Source organism: Calonectris borealis, chromosome 8, assembly GCF_964195595.1.
Source record: "Calonectris borealis chromosome 8, bCalBor7.hap1.2, whole genome shotgun sequence".
Taxonomy (NCBI): domain Eukaryota; kingdom Metazoa; phylum Chordata; class Aves; order Procellariiformes; family Procellariidae; genus Calonectris; species Calonectris borealis.
Window position 1 is genome coordinate 34620217 of NC_134319.1, and position 19903 is coordinate 34640119.

The following is a 19903-nucleotide window of genomic DNA, read 5'->3' on the forward strand; positions in this document are numbered from 1 at the left end:
ACAGTCTCATACCGACTCGCCCTGTCCCAACACACCCAGCTGCACAGCCTGGAACCACCGGTACTTTGCCCCGGTGTGTAGGTGCAGTGGTCTGCTCAGGCCCCGCTCGGGCAGGACTAGGCCCTGTGGCAGAGGTCTGGCACTAGTGTTGGGATCAGGCAGCTGTAGTTCATTAAGACCTGAATCAAAGCAGTAGACTAAGACTGGTGACTGCAATGAGCGCCATCACTGGTGGCTTCATTTCCCAAAGCCACTTGATTCATGCTGAGGAGCACAGCTGAAGGAGCAGATCAAGTCTCTTGCAAGAGTTTCTACTCAGCCCAAACTTGAGCTGGAGCAGGGGCAGTTAAATACCTACTTTGTCTTAAACCTGCATACATTTGAAATGTCTGTTTTAATGTCAGAAACTGTCTGGTTAAAGAAAAGGACACAAAGACACATCACAGCGATCCTGTGGTGCAGGGATTTCCCAGAAGGTACCTTTAATGTGTTTGCATCAGCAGCAAGCAGTCCGTGCTAGCTTTGGCACCCGGAGTTAGATGTGCAGCACTACACGTTAGACACCAAGTCATCCTAACCGACGTTTTATCCGTATGAATAGAGAAAGTGAACTAAAACATAGTACTATGAGCACATACAAACTCAAGTTATTCATGTTCTATCACACTTTCAGCTTGTAATATTAGAAAAATAAACTTAAGACAGTTACTAATCAGATGAATACATTTTCATTGCCAACTGGCAAGAGTTTAAAAACCCCACACGGAAGTTTTTGTTTTACAAACGTTAGCTCACCCATAGTAACAAAGCTGCTGTACAGAAAGCACCCTCTGAATTTTTGTCAAAATATTTGGAGCCAAAATAATTTTCCCATCCTACAAAGTCACAGCTATGTTATGTTCAGAAACTCCATTCAGCCCTAACGAGCGTGTTGCGTACTAAGTTACAGTATTGTAGCAGAGGCCAAAGCTCAGAAGCTCACGTACAGTGGTACATCAGTTCTCCCACTCAGTCTCTATGAACTCCAAGGTTGTCTCTTTGCTTCAATAACCATTTATCTGCCATTTTCACATCAACAGATAAAATACTCTGCTGAGTATATAAAAACTGTTATAAAAAGGCAGTCATAAAAGATAAGGTATTGGCAGGCATGTCAGCTTTTTTTAATAAAAAAAATAGCCATTATATCTATTTAAATAAGGCTTCTTGTTACAGATTGTTCCAGTTACCGAAGGAAAACAAGGCCTGATGAAAAAAAAATAAAATGATCCCCCCTAAACCTTACACTTCCTGCCCCAAGAACACATCCTACAGGAAAAGTCATTTAATGTGCAAAGTGACAAAACAAACACTGGGGGAAGCTCCTAAAGTGATATGCCCAGTCCAGTTTCTCTTGCATTATCTTCAAAATCTTAAAAAAAACAACCCTAAAACAAGTTCTAAAGATACACAAAAAACCCTTCATCTTGATACTCTTTCCAAAACAAATATGTACAGCACATTAATATGCAATATGCAAAAGCTCTGTGTTGCTGTTGGCAACATCTATGCCCTCCCCAACCCTATTCACATGTGTACCTCTACTAAAACACAATTACATCACTAAGCCTGTTAGTTTGAAAAGGGAATTTAATTCACTTAAAACTTGTAAATTTTTGTGTAGGGGCTCCATTCGTTTGACTCTGGATTGTAGACTTCAACCGTGTTCAAGAATTCATTGCCATCAAATCCCCCAACTGCATAAATAGTGTTTGCCACTGTCGTAATGCCGGCGTTGCTCCTCGCAGTAGTCATACTGCCCATCATCTTCCACTCGTTCTTGGCAGGGTCGTACATCTCCACGCAGCTCACCGCGTGAGAGCCATCAAAGCCGCCACCAACAAAGAGTTTTCCTATCAAAAGGAAACAAAGCCAATGTTTCACTGCTAAGCACCAGCTGTGTCGCCAAACACAGCCTCCTTCCCGGGGAGACAAACTAAGCCAGAACAAGGGAACTTCAGGTTTTCTGCCAGAAACCTTTGCCTTAAGTCAAGGTTTGAAGTTACGGCATCGACCTGCTTTGGGTCTCTTGATCATTACAGCCAACTGGAAATTATTTCAGGGTAAGTGCAAAGTCCAAATTCAAACAAATGCAGCGCTGGAAGCTGCCTGGTGAGGTTTTGAAAAGAAAGAGGTGGGGACGAATGCCCCAAAACAAAAATGAGGTTTTTTGGGTTTCTGGCTACAGTTTTTAATTAAAATTGGAGGCATAGAGCCAGGTTCTTACTGTACTGTTTCCTCCCTGAGAAGGAACACAGCTTTGTGTTCTACTTGCGTCATAGCTTAGCATGAAAATTCATCAAGCACAAGGGGTTGCTTAAGCCCGCGGAAGCCTACCGTCATGAACAGCCACTCCCGCTCCTCGTCGAGCCACGTTCATGGGCGCAATCAGGGTCCAAGTGTTGTTCTCTGGATTGTAGCGCTCCACGCTATTCAGGCAGTTCCACGATTCTGCTCCTCCAATTATGTATAAATATCCACCCAGCTCGCACACTGCAGACTGATGTCTCCCTACAATCAAACCCCGGGAGTTACAGCCCAGCACAGAAGTCACGCACTAGCAATAGCAGCTGAAGTTTAAACAGTTTTTTTGTTCGGTTTTAAACCTGCAGTTTTGCAATCGCCCTTTTCCCCCTCCCTCCCAAACTACACAGCAAACTTACGGATGTTAAGGGGAGCACAGCTTGTCCAAGATTTTGTTACAGGATCAAACACATCACAGTTCTTAAGTCCCTTTTGGCCATAAGGATCTGAACCACCAACAATGTACAGTTTTCCATTCAGGGCACATACTCCTATTCATACAGGAAAGTATAATAAGTAAGCTAATAAATGAATAAATTAAAAAAAAAAAACACACAACAGTCGATCCACTGCAGATGTGTTACCTGCATTGCAGCGATTGGTTCTCAGCTCCGGAACAGGAGTCCAGTCATCTATTTCTGGCTCATACATTTCTCCACAGCTCAGGTCATCTGAGTGACCGTTTGATCCACCCACAACATAGAGCTGCCCCTAAATGGAAAAAACACATACCTTCTTCACATCTAAGCACACAACAATTCAAATCACTAGCACTTTGGTAACGGTGTAACTACAGTTAAGCAACTTCTGTTACCAGTTTGTAGAGGTTGCCACGTCTGTCCCCCCTATATTTACACAACGTCACACTTCATCTGACCTCCACCCACCACACACCATTAAAACTGCCATCTGGAATCGAGCTCTCGGTGTTCTCATCGGTGCAATGAAAGTCCAAGTGTCCTTTTGCGGATCGTAGCATTCCACTGTGCGCAAACACTCCTCTCTGTTATACCCACCTGAAAGCAAAAGGTCAGGTGAGATCACATTTCCAAAGACCAACTGCTTTCATGCTGACGAAGGCTGACTCTAACAGAGCCTACACAGTTAAGAAGCCACTGTTGTTACCGTTTCCCTTACCTGCAGCGATTAGCTTGCCGTTAAGTTCAGCTGTGCCCAGCCCCGAACGAGCGTACTGCATCGGAGACATGGGCTTCTCTATGATATCATTTGGTTGAAGCTCAAAACTCAGGCTCTTCAGCAGTCGTGGCGTGCTCGTGGGAGAGCTCTGAGGGCTGTTACGGCCGTGCAGGAATATCACACACAGCACACCATCCAGGACAGCAAGACACAGGTAGGTGTTACCTGTCGTCAGGAGACAAGGAGAGACCACCAGTATAATAAAATTTTAGGTGAATGCCAGCTAGGGTCTTCTGATTAGGCTTCTCCCCTTGTAAGCGTGAAAACTTTATATTTTTTCTGGTTACTGGTTCCAAGTGTTAGCCTAGTTACTGAAAAATACGCATTTTAGATGATTAATTTAGCACTCAAAGGACATAAAGACAGCAATCTAAGATGTGCTAGGAGACAGTTTCCTCGCACGCACAGAGCGAATAGCTCTGTTAATTAATCAGAGACTGCCTATCTCCTTAGGACTTTCTGGGTAAATTATACACACCAGGGGATTTGGGATGGCCCTGTCGATAAGGAATCAAGATGTAAGTGATCTCAGTTTGGCCCCAGTTACGTCAGAAACATCCCACAAATTACTGGGCCAATTACTTGACTCGCATCATCAGTAAGAAAAAGCACTTCTGCATTTCTTACAGATGTTGAAGGAAATCCCATGGGAGTGGGAGGTGGTAGGTACGTAATACCAGACGCATCTTTTAGACAAACCCTGCCCCAGTTACTCACTTGACGTCTTCTCTGAAGCAATGATTTTCCACTCGTGTTTAGGACTCTGAACAGTAGCACTTGGAGAAAGACTTCCAGAGGAGCTGCTACTAATCTGCTTGTGATCATTCTCACGTGGTGGCTTCTTCTGCAAAATCAAAAGGCAGCTACAGAAACCTAGCCAGAGACCTTCTACCTTTGCTTCTCTGAGCTAATGCATAACTATTCAAGAGAACACTTCGTCTACCACCTCCGCAGAGCATCATTTATAGCACACCTAAATCTTCAACAGAACATCTCGCCTACTCAGCAACAGTGGCCAAAATCCACCCGACATCTTATCTTGGTACTCATTTCATCCTGTGACCGCACCGTTACGCTGCTGGTGTCTGACTAGAAATCGGGTCAAATTCCTAGAAGAGAGTATGCGTTACAGGACTTTCAAGTGTAAACAAAAACCTACACCCATTTGGAGAGAACTGATCTACAAATAGAAGACTCACTCGCAAGCTCTGCTTCTGGAACTGGAGTTAATTATATAACGCTATTTGGAAGTGAATGAACTTATTCTCTTCATTCCCTGAAGACAAATTAATTTCGCCTCAGTTCCTCTCTGTGCTCAGATTAGCTGTTTCTTGGATTTTACTCCCTTGATACTTCCCACTAACAGGACATTTCTGCTTTCTTTTCTTCTTCAATTAAATTTATGCTGTAGCTTACATTATTTTGCTCAATTAAGAAAAAACCCAAAATTTCAGATTTCAGACTACACTGCACAGTTGGTTGGGTTGTTCAGGCTTTTTCTGAATCATAAGAATCAACCACAAAAAGTTAACATTGTCTATCCTGTTTAGGAGCAAAGTTTACGACCACAGTATCACGTCTGCAATGCTTGCACAGTTCCCTGGAGTCTGATCTCCATGGAAACTGTCATAAGACTTCTGAAATATATCATCTAACTCACAGATAACCTTACACACACGAGTTTGACAGCTATAACTCCACTCAGCATGAAAACCAATTCATTTGTGGATAGCATTTTTGTTATTTCTGAACCTTCATCCAATTAACAGCTTATTCCCTTACCCTTACATTGCCTTGACAGTCACAGAAATTACAAACTTTCATAATTCAAAAATTTAAAAGTTATGCTTTTTCCAGGACTGTCATCTATGGGTTTCTGGTGTTAATTCTCTCAACTGTTTTGAATTTCTAAAGTTGGCAATTCTTATTATCAGAAAGGATTTAAAACAAGAAGTTGAGAACTCTTGGCCTTATTTCTAAAAATGAACTTTCTGAACGTTCACCTCTTAGCTTCTAAGTATTACAAGGAGTAGTATCCAAAGGTGGTGAAGTCTGTGAAGGCTTACTCAAAACAATTAAGAAACTGGAAAATTAGCTGGCTTTTCATTTTCCTCTCTTTTCACTTCTAAAATCCATGTTCCGGGATGAAAAGTGTTTTACATAGACATTAGCTAAAAATTTCAAGAAGTACACTTTTGTATCAGCACATTCCACTGTTACGAGTTAGAAGCAAATATATTGTGATATTTTAACTCAGTGAATTTAAACAATCTTGATTTTTATAAAGCAATTGATAATTTACATCTATTAGCCCTTGTTTATTCTTTGTTTCTTAAACAGCCTCCATTGTGCTAAGCTGTGGAGTTGAGAATTATTATATCTGGCTAGAACAAAAAAAAAAAAAAAATCATCATCTCAAAAAGCACAAGACCGATTTGTACACAGTCAAAGCATCGGCTATCTCTAGATCAGAAGTTACCTACTGTTCCTTTTTAAAATCTCTCCTGCACATTACCAGTGCAGCTGAACAAAAGAAATGGATGCTGGCAGCTGAAGGATTAGAACTTATGTCTGGAATCTTTTCCTGTGCCAAAATTTAACAGACACATCAGCCATTCTCCACTGCAAGCCAAGCAGTCCGTGATTCTTTACAGTCCCTTGAGTATCTCTACAAAGCCACAGCTGACTTGCTACAGCTGACTGCTTTTCTACCTCTTCTTTCTTCTAACAGCCTAAGATTTATTTTGAAGCGAAACCTAAAGCACTCCGTTTTGCAAAGGCTTAGTCAGTCTGCCGAAAAACCGGAAGCAGAGACTAAATCATCGCCTCCAGCAGTTTCGAGAAAGATACTTTCTCGTCATGTATTTCTCCATTAAAGCTACTGCTACTTTCTCTGCTACAGTAACGCAAGACTTCAGGTGTGCTGTAAACTGCTCCAGTCTATCTGGGGTTACCTCAGACTGTCTGCAATTTGTACCTGCACAAACTGAATGTGGTCATCATCACTGCCATACACCTCAGCCTGTCCATCTAGCAGATTTCCATCAAGCAGCTTGTGATCAGCTGAGTAGTACAGCGTTTGAACCTGCAAAAACAACAACAGAATACCCATGTGGTACTGTCTCCATTGCTACTTAGCTACAGGCAGATTACAAAAGGCAGTCGCCAGCATACTTCTCGTCATCTCATCTCAATCTAGCAGAATGACAAAACTAAAAGGAAGCAGATGTCATGGTGGCAATCTTCAAACATTGGATGAAGGCTCCTTACTTTCTCAGCTTGAGAGAAATCTTCGTTTTCCAAGGACTTCTACTGTTTTTCCAGCACAGAAACATTAGACAAGCAAAAGGCACATTAATTTGCAGAATTACACAAATTCACAATCTCATGCAAGCATTTTCGTTATCCCCGCAAACAAGTTTTCTGCTTTGAAAAATACACATATTTATCTCGATCAAAAAAAGTTAAAGAGAAGCCAACAGTGGACTCTAAAAAAAAGGTATGGGAATGAGGGAAGACAACACAAATTTAAGTTCTGGAGGAAACTGTTGTCCACAACCAAACATCAGATGCAACTGTTTCAGTGAAATGCATCTGAATTTCAACATGATCAAAGCTTTTAAAATGAATTTTTCCAAGAGGAAATACACACTTGAGAATATACGACAGCGTCAACATGTACTTTTGCCTATACAAGTGTTGCTGAAGGTCTATCGTGCTTGTAATAACAAACTGGGAAAATTTTGATGTTTCATGGGTTTTTGTAAAGTCCATTTTCTCTAGCCAATTAAAAATTTAGACTCCCCACTAATTTTTCCATTAAACACTGCCCAGGCTACATCTAGTATTAGTATTCATGAGTAAAGCCATTTAATAACACACAACTTTCAAAATAATGTATCCTGTAAAGGAGTAAGTAAACACCATTAAATCATCATCATCGTTCTCTGCCCACAGCGGATTTTCTTAGGAGAACTGGGGCAGGACTGCTGCTTCTGTACGTGTCAATACACTTGAGGTTTCTTCTTGGTTCTTCAGCCTTGGTATCCTAGTTTTGTTAATAAACCTATGGGGAGATAAATCAATGGGGAGGAACAACCATTAGAAGCTTTTACCTACTTTGCATTTACAAGCAAAACCTGCAAAGGAAAACATCACGAATCTACGGCAAGTTTCAGTACCACCTCCCCAATTCTAAAGCAAGATACATGCCACTTTGAGGTTACTATACAGCACATAGTGAGCAAAAAAGGAAAGCGGAAGACCAGACTGAACAGTTCATTCAGCTCACCTGAACACCCCCCCAGTTTCTCAGCTTAGGGGTACCTACAGCAAAATTTAAATTCTTTAGGGTCATAGTTAAAAAAGTGAAAAAATAAAAAAAAAAAAAAAGAAAAAGGGATCATCCTTCATATTGACTTTTTTTTTTTTAAGAAAAGATGTTTAATCCCATTTTCTTAAAGACTAACCTCTTCCATTAGATCTTCCAGGCTGTCTCCGTTCTCCCAGATGCTGCGCTGTACCCAGTTGATTACCTTTGTGTACAATTTGCCATTGCTGGGTAGGCCAACATTGTCTTCCAGCATTACTTCAAGCTTGAATTAGAAGAGGAAAGGATTATTTACTCTACAGGCATTACCCTTGTATTTGTAGCATACTGTACTTTACACAGTAAGCATTACTCTCACTTCACCGCAGAGCAAACACCATCTACAAGGAGCTTTCAGCCTATATCACTGAAACTAGGAAGCACATTTAAGTACAGCTGCAGTTATCTTTTATGCTTAGAAAGGATGACAGTATGTATTCTCTACAGTTAAGGTTCAGAGTAGCATGAATATTATACAGATGCAGAATTTTCACGTTGTTGGTAAGAGTCAGTATACCGAGTTTTCCTACTCCCATAAAGGAAGCCATAATGATTGCTCCTTGCGTTGCTTTTTGGAAGTCATGTACCAGAAGGAAGTCTACAAACTTAAGCTAACCTTTAACCGTGGAAGTTTGAGAAATTCTTCCTGTTCTGAAATCTGTAAAAGATGTTCCTGAATGTAGCCATCGATCTTGTTCAACAAACGCGAGTCTCCCATACAACTTGCAAAGTTTCGGTAAGAGATGCAGCTCTGAACATCCATCTTGGACAGCAAGTAGTCACCACAAACCTTTTAAGAAAAAAGGCTGCATCTTAGTTTACAAGTAGACCAGATTTTTATATGTTTAAATTATCCACCCCAACATACAGCACAGCTGTTTTCTAACTGCAGATAGTGACTGTCTGTTGTCATTCCCCACCCTGTGCTAGAGCTGTAAATGAAACGTTGCCTTCCATAGGAATAAAAGAAAAAAGTCATACACATTCGAAAGCTACTCACACATACATTGACCCCATGCTTTTCTATTGAATGCCTATTCAAAACTGTTTATCTGCAGTCAAGTGAAGATAAGAATCCCAATTCCCTTGTCAAACGTATCCCCATACGTGGCAAGAGTAAGTTCTAAAGTCAAGCTCTACCAAACTATGTTCAGCAGCGTGTGGATTATTCTTTTTTCACATATTACTGCCACAGATTTACAGGTTTGATTATGCCTCCCAACACAACTAAGCACATCACCACCGCAGAATCATCATTTTTTGTCTCATTAACACCAGAAAGCATAACGCTGTCAGCCTGAGAAAGCAGAACGGACTTCCGGAAGCGCTGAGAATTGTACCTGCTTAACTCTCTCCATCTTCAACTTCTTTGCTGCAGAGTATACATCTTTCACCAGTTCTTTATCAGCTTTTAACCTATTAAAAAAAAAAAATTATCTTCATTATTTTGACTTTTTAAATTAAAACCTACTCTCTCTAGCTTCTGTGAAAACTACTTACTGAGCAGTATAGGCATAGTTCAACAGAACTTCAACAGCTTCTGGATTGAGATCATCGAATTTAACATGGGAAATTCCATGAGAATCACTATCACTATTGAAGATTTCAAACAGGTAGGGACTGCAGCAAGCTAGTACGGCTCGGTGCGCCAACATCTCATGTCCACATACCTTTATTTAAAACACAAATAAAACCCACATGCTGGTAAGAATTTTTTTAAAGTACGTTTGTGTATTATAATAGTATAAAGGCCTACTCAAGTGAATGTCACAGTTCAAATCAATTTTTCAGATCAATAGTCTCCAATTTACGTCAGCTGAAAAAAACGTTAGTGTCGCTTCTCTCACAGTATATCTGATTTTTTTTTTTTTAAAAAGTGTGCATTTTTCAGAAAAATCAGATTCTAAAATCCCATGTCTCACAATCAATGAGGCACATAGCATTACACGGTGTAACAAAAAACCCACCGCATTCAACCATTATACTCAGAAAAAAGTTACCTGGAGACGGACATCGCAGAACTGGCCACTTTTACGTAAGGCATTTAGTTTGGCAACAGATGACTCGATGAAGTTTTCATCTTCAAACATCAAATACCCATTAGGAATCATTTTGGTGTTGGTCTGGCTGAAAACAGAATGTATGAAGTTTAGAGATACAACATTTTGCTTCAGTATAGAAGTACTATTAGCACATTGTTGGCAAACAAACATTCATGGGGAATCAAAAATAAAAATCCATCTCAAAAAAAAGCCTAGAAGAGTAGTACTGCTGATGAGTACATGTTGCCAACAATCCTTTGGATTGACTGGATTAATGATTTTCAAAGAGTGAGGCTACAACTTTTAACTTATCCACACTTCAGTAGGTACCAACCCCAAAACTACATGCTGAACCTGTGCTAGGTCCACTGGATTACACAAGAAGCTTTATTCCCCTCTATAAAGATCAGATTTGGTAGATTCATCGCTATTTTCTGCTCACTGCACGAAATCTGTCATACTGGTCAGCTTCATTTTTTTGCACAGACCAAAATACCAGCTACATTGAAAAATAAGAACTGAGAATTTAAAGTAACTAGTGAAGTAGGAGAATAGCCATGGAAATAATTTTTTGTTTAATTTTATGAGTAATGATTTAATTAAATATTTTACAGTAGCTGGAAGTCATGAAAGAACATTAGCTCCAACAAAATAGATAGAATTATATACATTATGAACAATGACCATGTACTTTAAGTCATCACGAAGCTAAAAACAACTTCTCCTGAGGATCTTGCCCATATATAAACATACCACCTCAGGTAAATTGGACCAAAACTGGAAAAATAACTTCAGGAAACTAAGTTTTGTATTTGGAGGCTATTTTATAGGTCATTCAATTGATTCTCTTTTTAGCTAAGCACTTTTAGGAAAAGTCCACTTTACAAATAGGAAGCTATCTTCAAAATAGTAAAATATGACCCTGAGGTGACCTAATGAATTTGAAATAATAATTACAAAAAAAAAAAAAAAAATTTTATACGTTTGAGCTGCTAACACGAGTATGTTAGCAATATAAAAGTATACTTTCCTCAATGATTTTAGAGGAAAGAATATGTGGGATGCTACTAATGTTACCAGCAACAATTTATATTTCCATCTGAAGTTTAAGAAAATTCTCAAGATCAGACTAAACAAGAAAACACCCAAAACAGAAGGAGTGGATAGCAAAAATCAGTAATAAAAATAGCAAGCCCCACACAAAATAATCCTAGTGGTAATCCGTTTATTTTAAATTCATTTACTACTGAAAGCATTTGACCCTAAACTGGCAACAATAATCTTACTTACAAAGATTATTATCCATTTATATACACTTCCATTTGTTATGTTTTATTAAAAAAAGGACAGCAAGGTTTTAAGGCTGCAGAATTTCAGCAAAACTATTAACTATTGTATACGCAGCTAACAGTATCAACTTACCTAGCAAATATATTACTGTAAATTTTTAACTGGGAGATCTTAAAATAATCCAATGGTATCACTGTTAAAAGAGAGCACTTCAGTTTCAGTATCTTCTGACAGGGAAGATGTTTGTTGAAATGCAAAAGCAGACGTGCCTTTCAGCTGCAATATGGATTCCAAAACTATCAGGCTTGAAGATGATGTAATCAAGTCCTTAAGAGCTATAGACATGAATTTCTTCTGTGATAATCATGCATCATAATCTGCAATAAAGGAGAAGTTATCAAGTAAGGACAATAGATAGTACTACCATGTATTTCAGATGAAACTTTAATAGTCTCATGAAGTAGAAGTTCCTGACCCAAACAAACAAGTTTTTCTTCACAAAAAGGAAACAGCCTGAGAACATCCATATCGACATCAATACATTCTCGTGCCTAACAAGAGATCAACCACATCATTTTTATACCCACAAAGACAAGAAAGTGGCTAAATTAGTGCTTAGAGAAAAAGTTAAAACAGCTGAACCCCATTTTTAGATAATTCCTTACTAACTCTAACCTTCAGCACTTCCTATATCTAGATCATTATTGCTTGCTTACACAAGTATATAACTCTTAAGTTACACAACAAAAATGACAAAATTTTAAGAAAGAAACCAATCCACATGCCTCCTACCTTTTGCTTTTCCTGTACTCAGCTACTTATATCCTTCTTCTACTGAATGCCTAAAATGGACTGAAGACGGATTAAGGACATGTCTGAAATGACTGGGCATGTCTCCAGTACTTCCAAAAAAAATTATGCAGTCAGAAATCACTATTTCGATGATAACTTTCTTTGAGAAAAAGTCTCTTTGCTACCCTGCAAACAGAATCTGTTAAGTTCTAGTCAAGTTCTGCACTGGCAGTGCAGACTGGGGTAGCTTTGTTGGGATTCTGCATGCGGGTGGGCTGTTTATGCCGGGCTTTTTCAGGGAGGGGAGAAGAGGAGGAGGAGCAGCAGTAGGGAGGGAACAGGCAACAAATACCCAGTGTGGAACTTTCCATGACCCTGATGCCACCTCAGGAAAACATTGATCACTTCATCCACTTGAGTTCCCCACTGCAGTTCCAAAACTATATTTGTATCTACAGATTAAATGCCACATTGGCAATCAGGTTTCCTAAAAATAGGTGCAGCTCGCTTCTCCACGTCAAAAATTAAAAGTCACCTACGTTGTAGGCAAGAGAGCCTTGCGGCCCTACCGCTTGGCCAGCGCTTATGCACGGGATCGTTTTGGCAGGAACTGTACCTCCCTTGGTCTCTAAGTATATCAGCGGCTCAGGCGGGAGGCTGATTCTCAAGAGCGGCAGGGGGCATTATCCCACAACATACCAGCTCCACAGGAAAACTGCTTCTGTCCTTTAACAGCTTCCTGCAACCCTGAAGACAGAGCGTTTCAGCCAGCAGATAACGTTAATTAAGTTGGCTACTAGAACAGACACAAACACATACATAAAGAAGGAAACAACTGCTCCAGAGCAGCAGTGGTAACTGCCTGTAATATAGTACCCCCTCAGGTACAGGGAGGACTACAGGAACAGTATCCCAGGGACTACAACTTTCTACAACATATTTTAACATCAGCACACTTTGCTAGGAAAAAATCTCCATAGAGTAAATGTATGTTCTTTTTATAATCCTACAGGCAACTTACGAAACTGTAATCAAGCTCTATTTACCAAATATTATTTAACTAAGCATTTGGAAGTCAACACTTCTTCTCTTGTTGATACAACTGGTATAACCTTTTCAATTTCAACCTTTTCAAGCAATCAAAACGTTTCACTTCTCAAAAACAGAAGAAAACAGTCTGATGCCCACACTTTCCCCGAAGATTCACCTCAACTGAAACATTCTGTTGTTCAAAGATACAGAGGTATTATTTCAACACAAGTGTTGCAATGAATTAGCTTAGAAAGTTGTAAGAACCTATTGAAAGTTATGCTTCATCAAGACTATCCATGAATGTACAAGGGAATTATCACCAAGAGAGCTCTGACTTTATCATCTCAGGTTTTAAACCTTCTGTTTCCGTTTAGGAATTATCCAGACATGATGGCTAGTCTTACCTAGCCAAATGCAAAGTACAGCAGGCATATGAAAAGGAAAATCAAGGGGGACAAGCTCTGAGTTGCAGGCAGGAGTGCACTGGGTGGTCAGTAGAGCGTCAGGCCATTCTGATAAAGAGACTTTGACCAACCCAGTCACCACTTTCTGGATTCTGAGCAGAAAGCGACACATCACACAGCAAATCATCCATCTTGTTCACATTGATTTCAAACCAGCTTTTTCTCGACTGCCAGCTCTCTCAAAGAAGTTCTCTTGTTAACTGAGTAGAGGTCCATAATTACCAAAGCAAATTAAATATATATTGCTACCGCAGTTCAGACAAACAGGCTATCTGTCTGCTTGCGCATCATATTATGCATTCCCCTGTTCAATATTCATTGGGATTGCTGTTAATTACCAGTACTGAGGCTTTGCGGAGATTTCAAGTTACACGACAACTATTCAAACAATTTCAACTAAATTCCAGAATCATCCCCATTCAGTTTACGTCTCTGGGCATGTTTTGTCACGTTCTGCTGTAACAGAAGAACTTTATTTCAAGTGCAGTGTTTTAACTTGGCCTGATGTACTTGCTTATGACCTTCAAGACCTATAAAGAACATCCAAAATAATTCTGCACTGAAATGGAAGATTTGTCTTTTAAAGTCCTCCTTTGTGCATGAGGTCAAAACCACACATTTTGCATTTATGCACCTAGTAGTATTGTCCAATCTGAATATCTAGGAATCTGAACGTCTTAATTATTGCCACAAATTTTCAACAGTGTTGTGTGTGAACCATGACTAATATTACTACTCAAAATGGCATTAAACAGTACAAGCACATGTATTACTTTCTGCATTCTTTTTGGTTTGGTATACTATTGCTAGAACAAAAGCCAATCAATCAGTCAAAATTCAATGAAAAGCCAAAAATGCTGCATTTTCTGCATTAAAGATTATAAACAGGTACTGCGAACAGATGCTGTGAACAAATTCCCTTCTTAAATTATTTTAAGCATCTAAAGAACTCTGTCATTACCTTTTTTCCCCCTCTGTCTTATACTCCCTTCTAGCTCACCACATCGAGAACCATCAGTGGCTTTTTTTATAATTTTCCAGGACTTTGAATTTTTTAAACCAAGTGTGACGTTCACAGATCACTGTCAACTAGGTGAAGTATGAAGTCTGATGCCTCTGAAATGATTACTTTTCAAGCGCCATCAGAATGCAATTATTTAAACATGTTAAAGCTACAGAATTAACATTCCTGAATGGGAACAACACATTCCATTTCTTACTTGAGAGCAAGCCTATTTCCTGCACTTATTTTTAAAATCAAGCAAAAAATAAGTGATATACAAACTCTGGATTTCCATTCTAGTTTTAATATTAAAGACTGACACTGATGTTGAGCCTGGAGGCACCGCCTTCAATCAAGAGTCGATCACACCAGATGTAATACTGCAGAGGACTGAGGCAGGCCAGAAGCCATGAAGCATTCACGTGGTGTGTTTTGATGATTCGGCTGTACGCAGGAATGCCAGTACTCAAACGTCTGCCCAGTTACTGGGTTTAAACATAATTGTGTTCTAACAATTGTGTTTCCTAAACACTTACTGTTATGCACAGACTGAGAATTTCATTTGCTACGTGTATGTACCACCGGACCATGAAAGACACACAGCTCATAATACACTCTGAGATAAATTCGCTGCACATAACTACTTCCAGAAGAGAAATTTCCCCCTTTTAAACTCATCTTTCCATTTCACTGTATATATGTTTAAAGGTGCATTTAAGAAGACTCAGCTAAATAACAAGGATACTAAGTCTTCTCATCCTTCACTACACTATCCTCTTACAGGTATCTTGCAAATGCAACTACTACTGAAATATGATTAGCTCAGTTACAAGAGCAAATAAATGTCATAATTAATACACTTAAAATTCTTAATTGTGTTTAGAATTTAGGATCTGTTCATCCCAATTTTTTTTAAACAGTTGTTCACTGCAGAAAACATTCCAACTTTTAAAAAAAACCTGCTGCACCATGATTACCGTTGAATTTCTCCAAGATCTAAAACCCACTATCGTGCCCTGGGACTCTCCACTGCAGAGCCACTTTCAGCAGAGGTACAAGCTGTGGTCTCAGGTGAGGTACCAAGGAGACAGGTCCCAGAGCCGCATACTGAGGCAAAAGTCACCTTGCCCATGACCTAACAGCACAAGTAGTGTTCATTTTTCATCCTACCTGAGAGCCCTCATCTTTAGTATAGTCCATTGGTACTTTCCATGTGCAGTATTTCATTAAAAAAAGTAAACAAAGCCCTTGCTTTGTGCCAATTCTGCACAACCTTTTTTGTCAGATTAAGGTACTACCTCTTCAACTCACAAGTACAACACTACCTTGGGGAAGATACTTTTTAATCGTTTGATTAAAAGTCGGTACTTGTTGATATAATGATGGAACTTGATTGACACTTGTTGACCCAGTGAAACAAAAATGGAATTTAACACCACAGTTGGTGCTTTCTAGTTGCTGTGGGCTTTCTGGCTTTTCACAGCCCTGCTCAGAAGAAATGTAGGTCACGCCTACGACTACTCAGAGTCCATTACCTGTTTCGGAAGATAAAACCAGACATCCTCAAAAATTTTCTTGCATACGTTAGCATTTATTTATGGTAAAAACACACGATCTTTGCATGTCTGAGTTTGCATTTGGGCAAAACATGAAGACAAATATCAAGATACTTTACACCACTAAACAGGCTCAACTTCTTTACACCAGTGATTTAAAATAAGACTCATAGAATTTACATCAATTTTGTTTCGCATATTCACTTTTCAGTTGATTTCCACTAAAGATTTAGTCTCATTAGTAACTACGACTTGTAAACAAAATTGTTCTATTTCACTGCAAATCAGCCTCAGTTGTGCTCCCACCCCAACAGTGAGGAGAGAGGGAGAGAATATTTGCTATCACCGGTTAAGAATTGAAGGGGAAGGAAAAAGTACTATGGACATTTTCCAAAATCTTTTCCATGCAGTCCAAGAAGATGTAATACTTGGACTGTCCTCTATAAAGAGCAAGCCTAGAGAGCTCTTTCAAACACGCATTTATGTATGTAGGCTTAAAAAATTTACGAGAAGCAGGTTTTATGCTTGAATATTACTGCTCTTTCAACTACAACTCTCAGCTGTAAGACACCAGCTGCCAATTTAGTACTCGCTTCCAATACTATCCCCCCACGCTTTTAACATACTGTTTCACTGAGTCTTAGCACTGGTCATTACGTGCCCTTTCTGTACTGGTTCTGCGTTTCCTATTCTCCTTTTCCACGTTATACTTTTTTGTTGTTGCCATAGTCTTTATCTACACCTCTTTTTCTACTTTCTGCCTCGCATGCACTCTCTTAAAATCTGAGCTCTTTCCTTCCTCCCCCCCCCCATATGGGTTTCTTTTTTCTACTAACACACACTTCCCACAGTTCTTGAAACATTTGTCACACAACCAGCAAACTGGTGGTTTTTTTGTTTGTGTGTCGTCGTTGTCTCCCACCCCTCATTCTGGGCAGTTTTTGCCTTTCTTACCATCTCCTGCTCCTTAAGAACTCAAGCTGAGGAAAACAAAATTAGACCTATTTACAGCAGCTAAAGTACTGTTTCCTAACTGGAAAGTATTCCCTGACTGTTGCATCCTGTGCTCCAGCAGTTAGGCTTGTGGCTACAAAATCCGCTTTCTAAAATTAAACCAATCTCACCATCAAAGCACCACATCCTGCTTGGTTTCTTATTTTGTAGATCCCTGACAGAAGAGAATAAATGTGGCATCTACACACTCATCACTGGAAACAAAAAAATCCTCCCCTTCACAAACCACGACAAATAAGGAGAGTGACACGATACTGAATTCCCACTAGTCTATCACCGCTCAGTCTTGCTATCCTTCTCTTAGTAAATAACTCTGACACCTCGCCCGTCACTTCATTCTTCACGTCTTTCCACCCTGCATGAAATTGCAACCAATTCAGTTTTTATGTTTATGGGAATCCTGGGTGAAGGAACAGTGAAGCTGCCAATGCGAAGATATTTTCTACCTTGAAGCACCTCTGAAAAATTCTAAAAAGCTACTGGAAATTTGTGCATGCAGGCAGAAAATACTGTACTTCTCCCCCTCCCTCCCTCCCCCCCAAAAACCCTTCTCATCACCTTTTTCCAGAAGCACTAATGTGGACTGACAACCACTGTGTTCGCTGCATTATCTCCTATTTCCTAGAACTGGTATAGATGACCGGGAGGGTCATGACATTGGCAACCAGCTGTCAGCACATGTTCTTCAGCCCGAAACGGCTGTTTTCTTCACTCAAAGTCCAGGATTTCTGCGATTCTCTTTTCCCCCCACTGACTATAAAGGGTTTAAGGAAGGTGCCACTACGCGATCGCAGCGTGGCGCTTGGAAAGGCGCACAGGCAATGCCTGACCTTGCAACAACAGCCACCCGTGTGGAGAACACTGACTTTCGGGGCTGGGGGCTGCACGACATTCCCACCAGCCGCTGGTCCCCACGCGGGGCCACGGCAGGGCCGCCGACCCCGCGCGGGACGAGGGCCGGCAGCCGTGAGGAAATCCAGCTCTGGCCATCTACACAACTTCGCCTCGATGAGCATGGCAACTTCGAGATTTGGCCGGCGTTTGAGAAACCGCCCCCAAATAAGCGACGAAACGCCGCGGAGCCAAAGCGGCTCCTCTTCCTCCAGCCGAGGGCGCGGGGAGGGCACGGTGCAACGGGCCGGGCCGCCACTGCGGGACCGCCGCCGCCGCGGGGCCCACCCCGCCCGCCAGCAGCCCCGGGCCGCCGCCACCCCCTGCGCCAGCGCCGAGCGGGGAACAAAGAGCGGCGGAGCCGGGAAGGCGCAGCGCCTGGCCGCCTCCGGCCTCATGATCGCTGCCCAGCCCCCCCCCCCACGCCGCCGCCCTTCCCCTCACAGCCGGCGCGGGCCGCCTCTGGGCCGGCCGCCCGGGACGTCCCGCTGGGGCCCGCCGCCGCCCCGCCGTACCTGGTGCCTCTCAGCGTAGACGATGCTGTTCATATTGGGAGCCTCCAGGCTGAGGGGGAAGCCGACGCGGAGACGCAGCCCCAGCCCGCCGGGAAGAGTGAGCGGAGGGAGCAGGGAGAGCGAGACGAGGCGCTGCTGAGGGAGGAGGGGGGCGACGGGAGCGCAGCGGAGCGCGGGCACGGCGCCGATGGACCCGCCGCGGGAGCAGAAGGATCTCCACACCGCCTGCGCGGGCGCGCACTGCGCCCCGTAACCCTCCGCCTCCGAGGGGGCGGGCGGGAGGCGGCGCTGAGCAGGCCGGCATCGCTCCGCCGAGAAACAAGTCCGGCCGCGCCGCTCCCGAGCGGGCCGGCGGCGGGCGGCAGGGGGCGCTGCGCAGGGCCCGCCCGCCTGAGGGAGCGGCCGTTGGCGGCGCCGCCGTCAGCAGCGGCCGCGGGGCGGGAAAACCGGCCCGGTCCGGAAGGGCTCGGGGCCGGGGAGGGGAGGGGTACGCGGGCACGGGAGGACTTGCGCCTTCCTTACTTGTAGCTCACAGCCACAAGCCCACTTGGTTTAATAATTTTGTTTTTCTAATTAAAAAAATTGCCTTTTCTCCTCAGCGATGACTTCGCCTCATCGTTCGGATGGGTAGTTCAAGGCGTCATATCTGCATACAAAGACAGGCACCCGCTTTACCAGAAAATACCATATTTAATGCCGGAAACTCTCCCTGGCGGCCTGTCCTTGCGCGCGCGGGGGCCAGGCCGCGCTCCTTCCCGCCGCTGGCTCCAGCACCGCTCAATCGTTCTGGGAAAGGCATTTTCCCCTCTGGATGAGAAATATCCCCGGCACTGTTCACACTAAATCCAATCTTGCTAGGCAAAGTAGTTTTAAAACATCGCTGCTGATAAATGAGGGGTGTTGGAAGCCTTGTCTGTTTGTTACGTTTTTGCATGCTAGATAGCGTAATGGGTTTCTGATTCATGGCTGGGGCCCTGAGCGCTGCTGCAATGTCGTAATAAATAAAACATGGAGCTGGATGAAGTCTGAGGTTCCTTGCTCGCTTCCTGATTTAAAACACCAAGGTCACCCGGCAGGCAGCGATACCTGCCCCGTGCTGTTTTTCTGTGTGCTTTCTCCTCTCCTTCAGGGGCCGCCTGGGTCAGAAACTAGGAAACCTATAGGAGATTATGTTAGATACAGCCTCAGCATCTCAAATGTATATGACACACATGATAATATTTACCCATTTCTCCAACATTCTTCCAGAATCTCAGAGAAGCATGTTTCAAAACACTGAAGTTGGATGATTCTGAGGTTTCTGGCAGAAAGTGCTTCAAAATACTGAAAATAATGGTCTTGCCTCATCAGAAGTGAGCAGAGGCATTAAGCCATAGGTATATTCCTCACCTACGC

General features: G+C 42.0%; 1 protein-coding gene across 3 annotated transcripts; it reads right to left on the bottom strand.

Moving 5' to 3' along the window:
- Nucleotides 1–449: 449 nt before the first annotated feature.
- IVNS1ABP (influenza virus NS1A binding protein) lies at nt 450–18855 on the bottom strand. 3 transcript variants are annotated; one of them, XM_075156967.1, is made up of 15 exons: nt 18509–18855; nt 11374–11618; nt 9910–10036; nt 9410–9579; nt 9250–9325; nt 8526–8699; nt 8010–8135; nt 6518–6625; nt 4258–4384; nt 3481–3705; nt 3238–3359; nt 2928–3054; nt 2703–2834; nt 2377–2550; nt 450–1892 (listed from the first exon to the last, which is right to left on the bottom strand). In XM_075156967.1, exons 3-15 carry the CDS (start codon nt 10018–10020, stop codon nt 1639–1641), a joined length of 1926 nt encoding a protein of 641 aa, XP_075013068.1. In that variant the 5' UTR covers nt 10021–10036; nt 11374–11618; nt 18509–18855; the 3' UTR covers nt 450–1638. The 3 variants fall into 3 exon arrangements, with proteins under 3 accessions (XP_075013068.1, XP_075013069.1, XP_075013070.1); XM_075156968.1 differs by lacking the exon at nt 18509–18855 and adding an exon at nt 12034–12299; XM_075156969.1 differs by lacking the exons at nt 9410–9579; nt 11374–11618; nt 18509–18855 and having other exon boundaries at nt 9910–9983.
- Between the last annotated feature and the right edge of the window lie 1048 nt (nt 18856–19903).

Excerpts from the sequence above, each read along its gene's own strand:
- IVNS1ABP (XM_075156967.1), bottom strand. The coding sequence starts at position 10,020 with ATGATTCCTAATGGGTATTTGATGTTTGAAGATGAAAACTTCATCGAG. Across the intron at positions 3,706-4,257 it reads TGCTTCAGAGAAGACGTCAA|GTAACACCTACCTGTGTCTT; the intron begins GTGAGTAACTGG and ends TCCTGACGACAG. Across the intron at positions 3,055-3,237 it reads TCCAGATGGCAGTTTTAATG|GGGCAGCTCTATGTTGTGGG; the intron begins GTGTGTGGTGGG and ends TTTTCCATTTAG.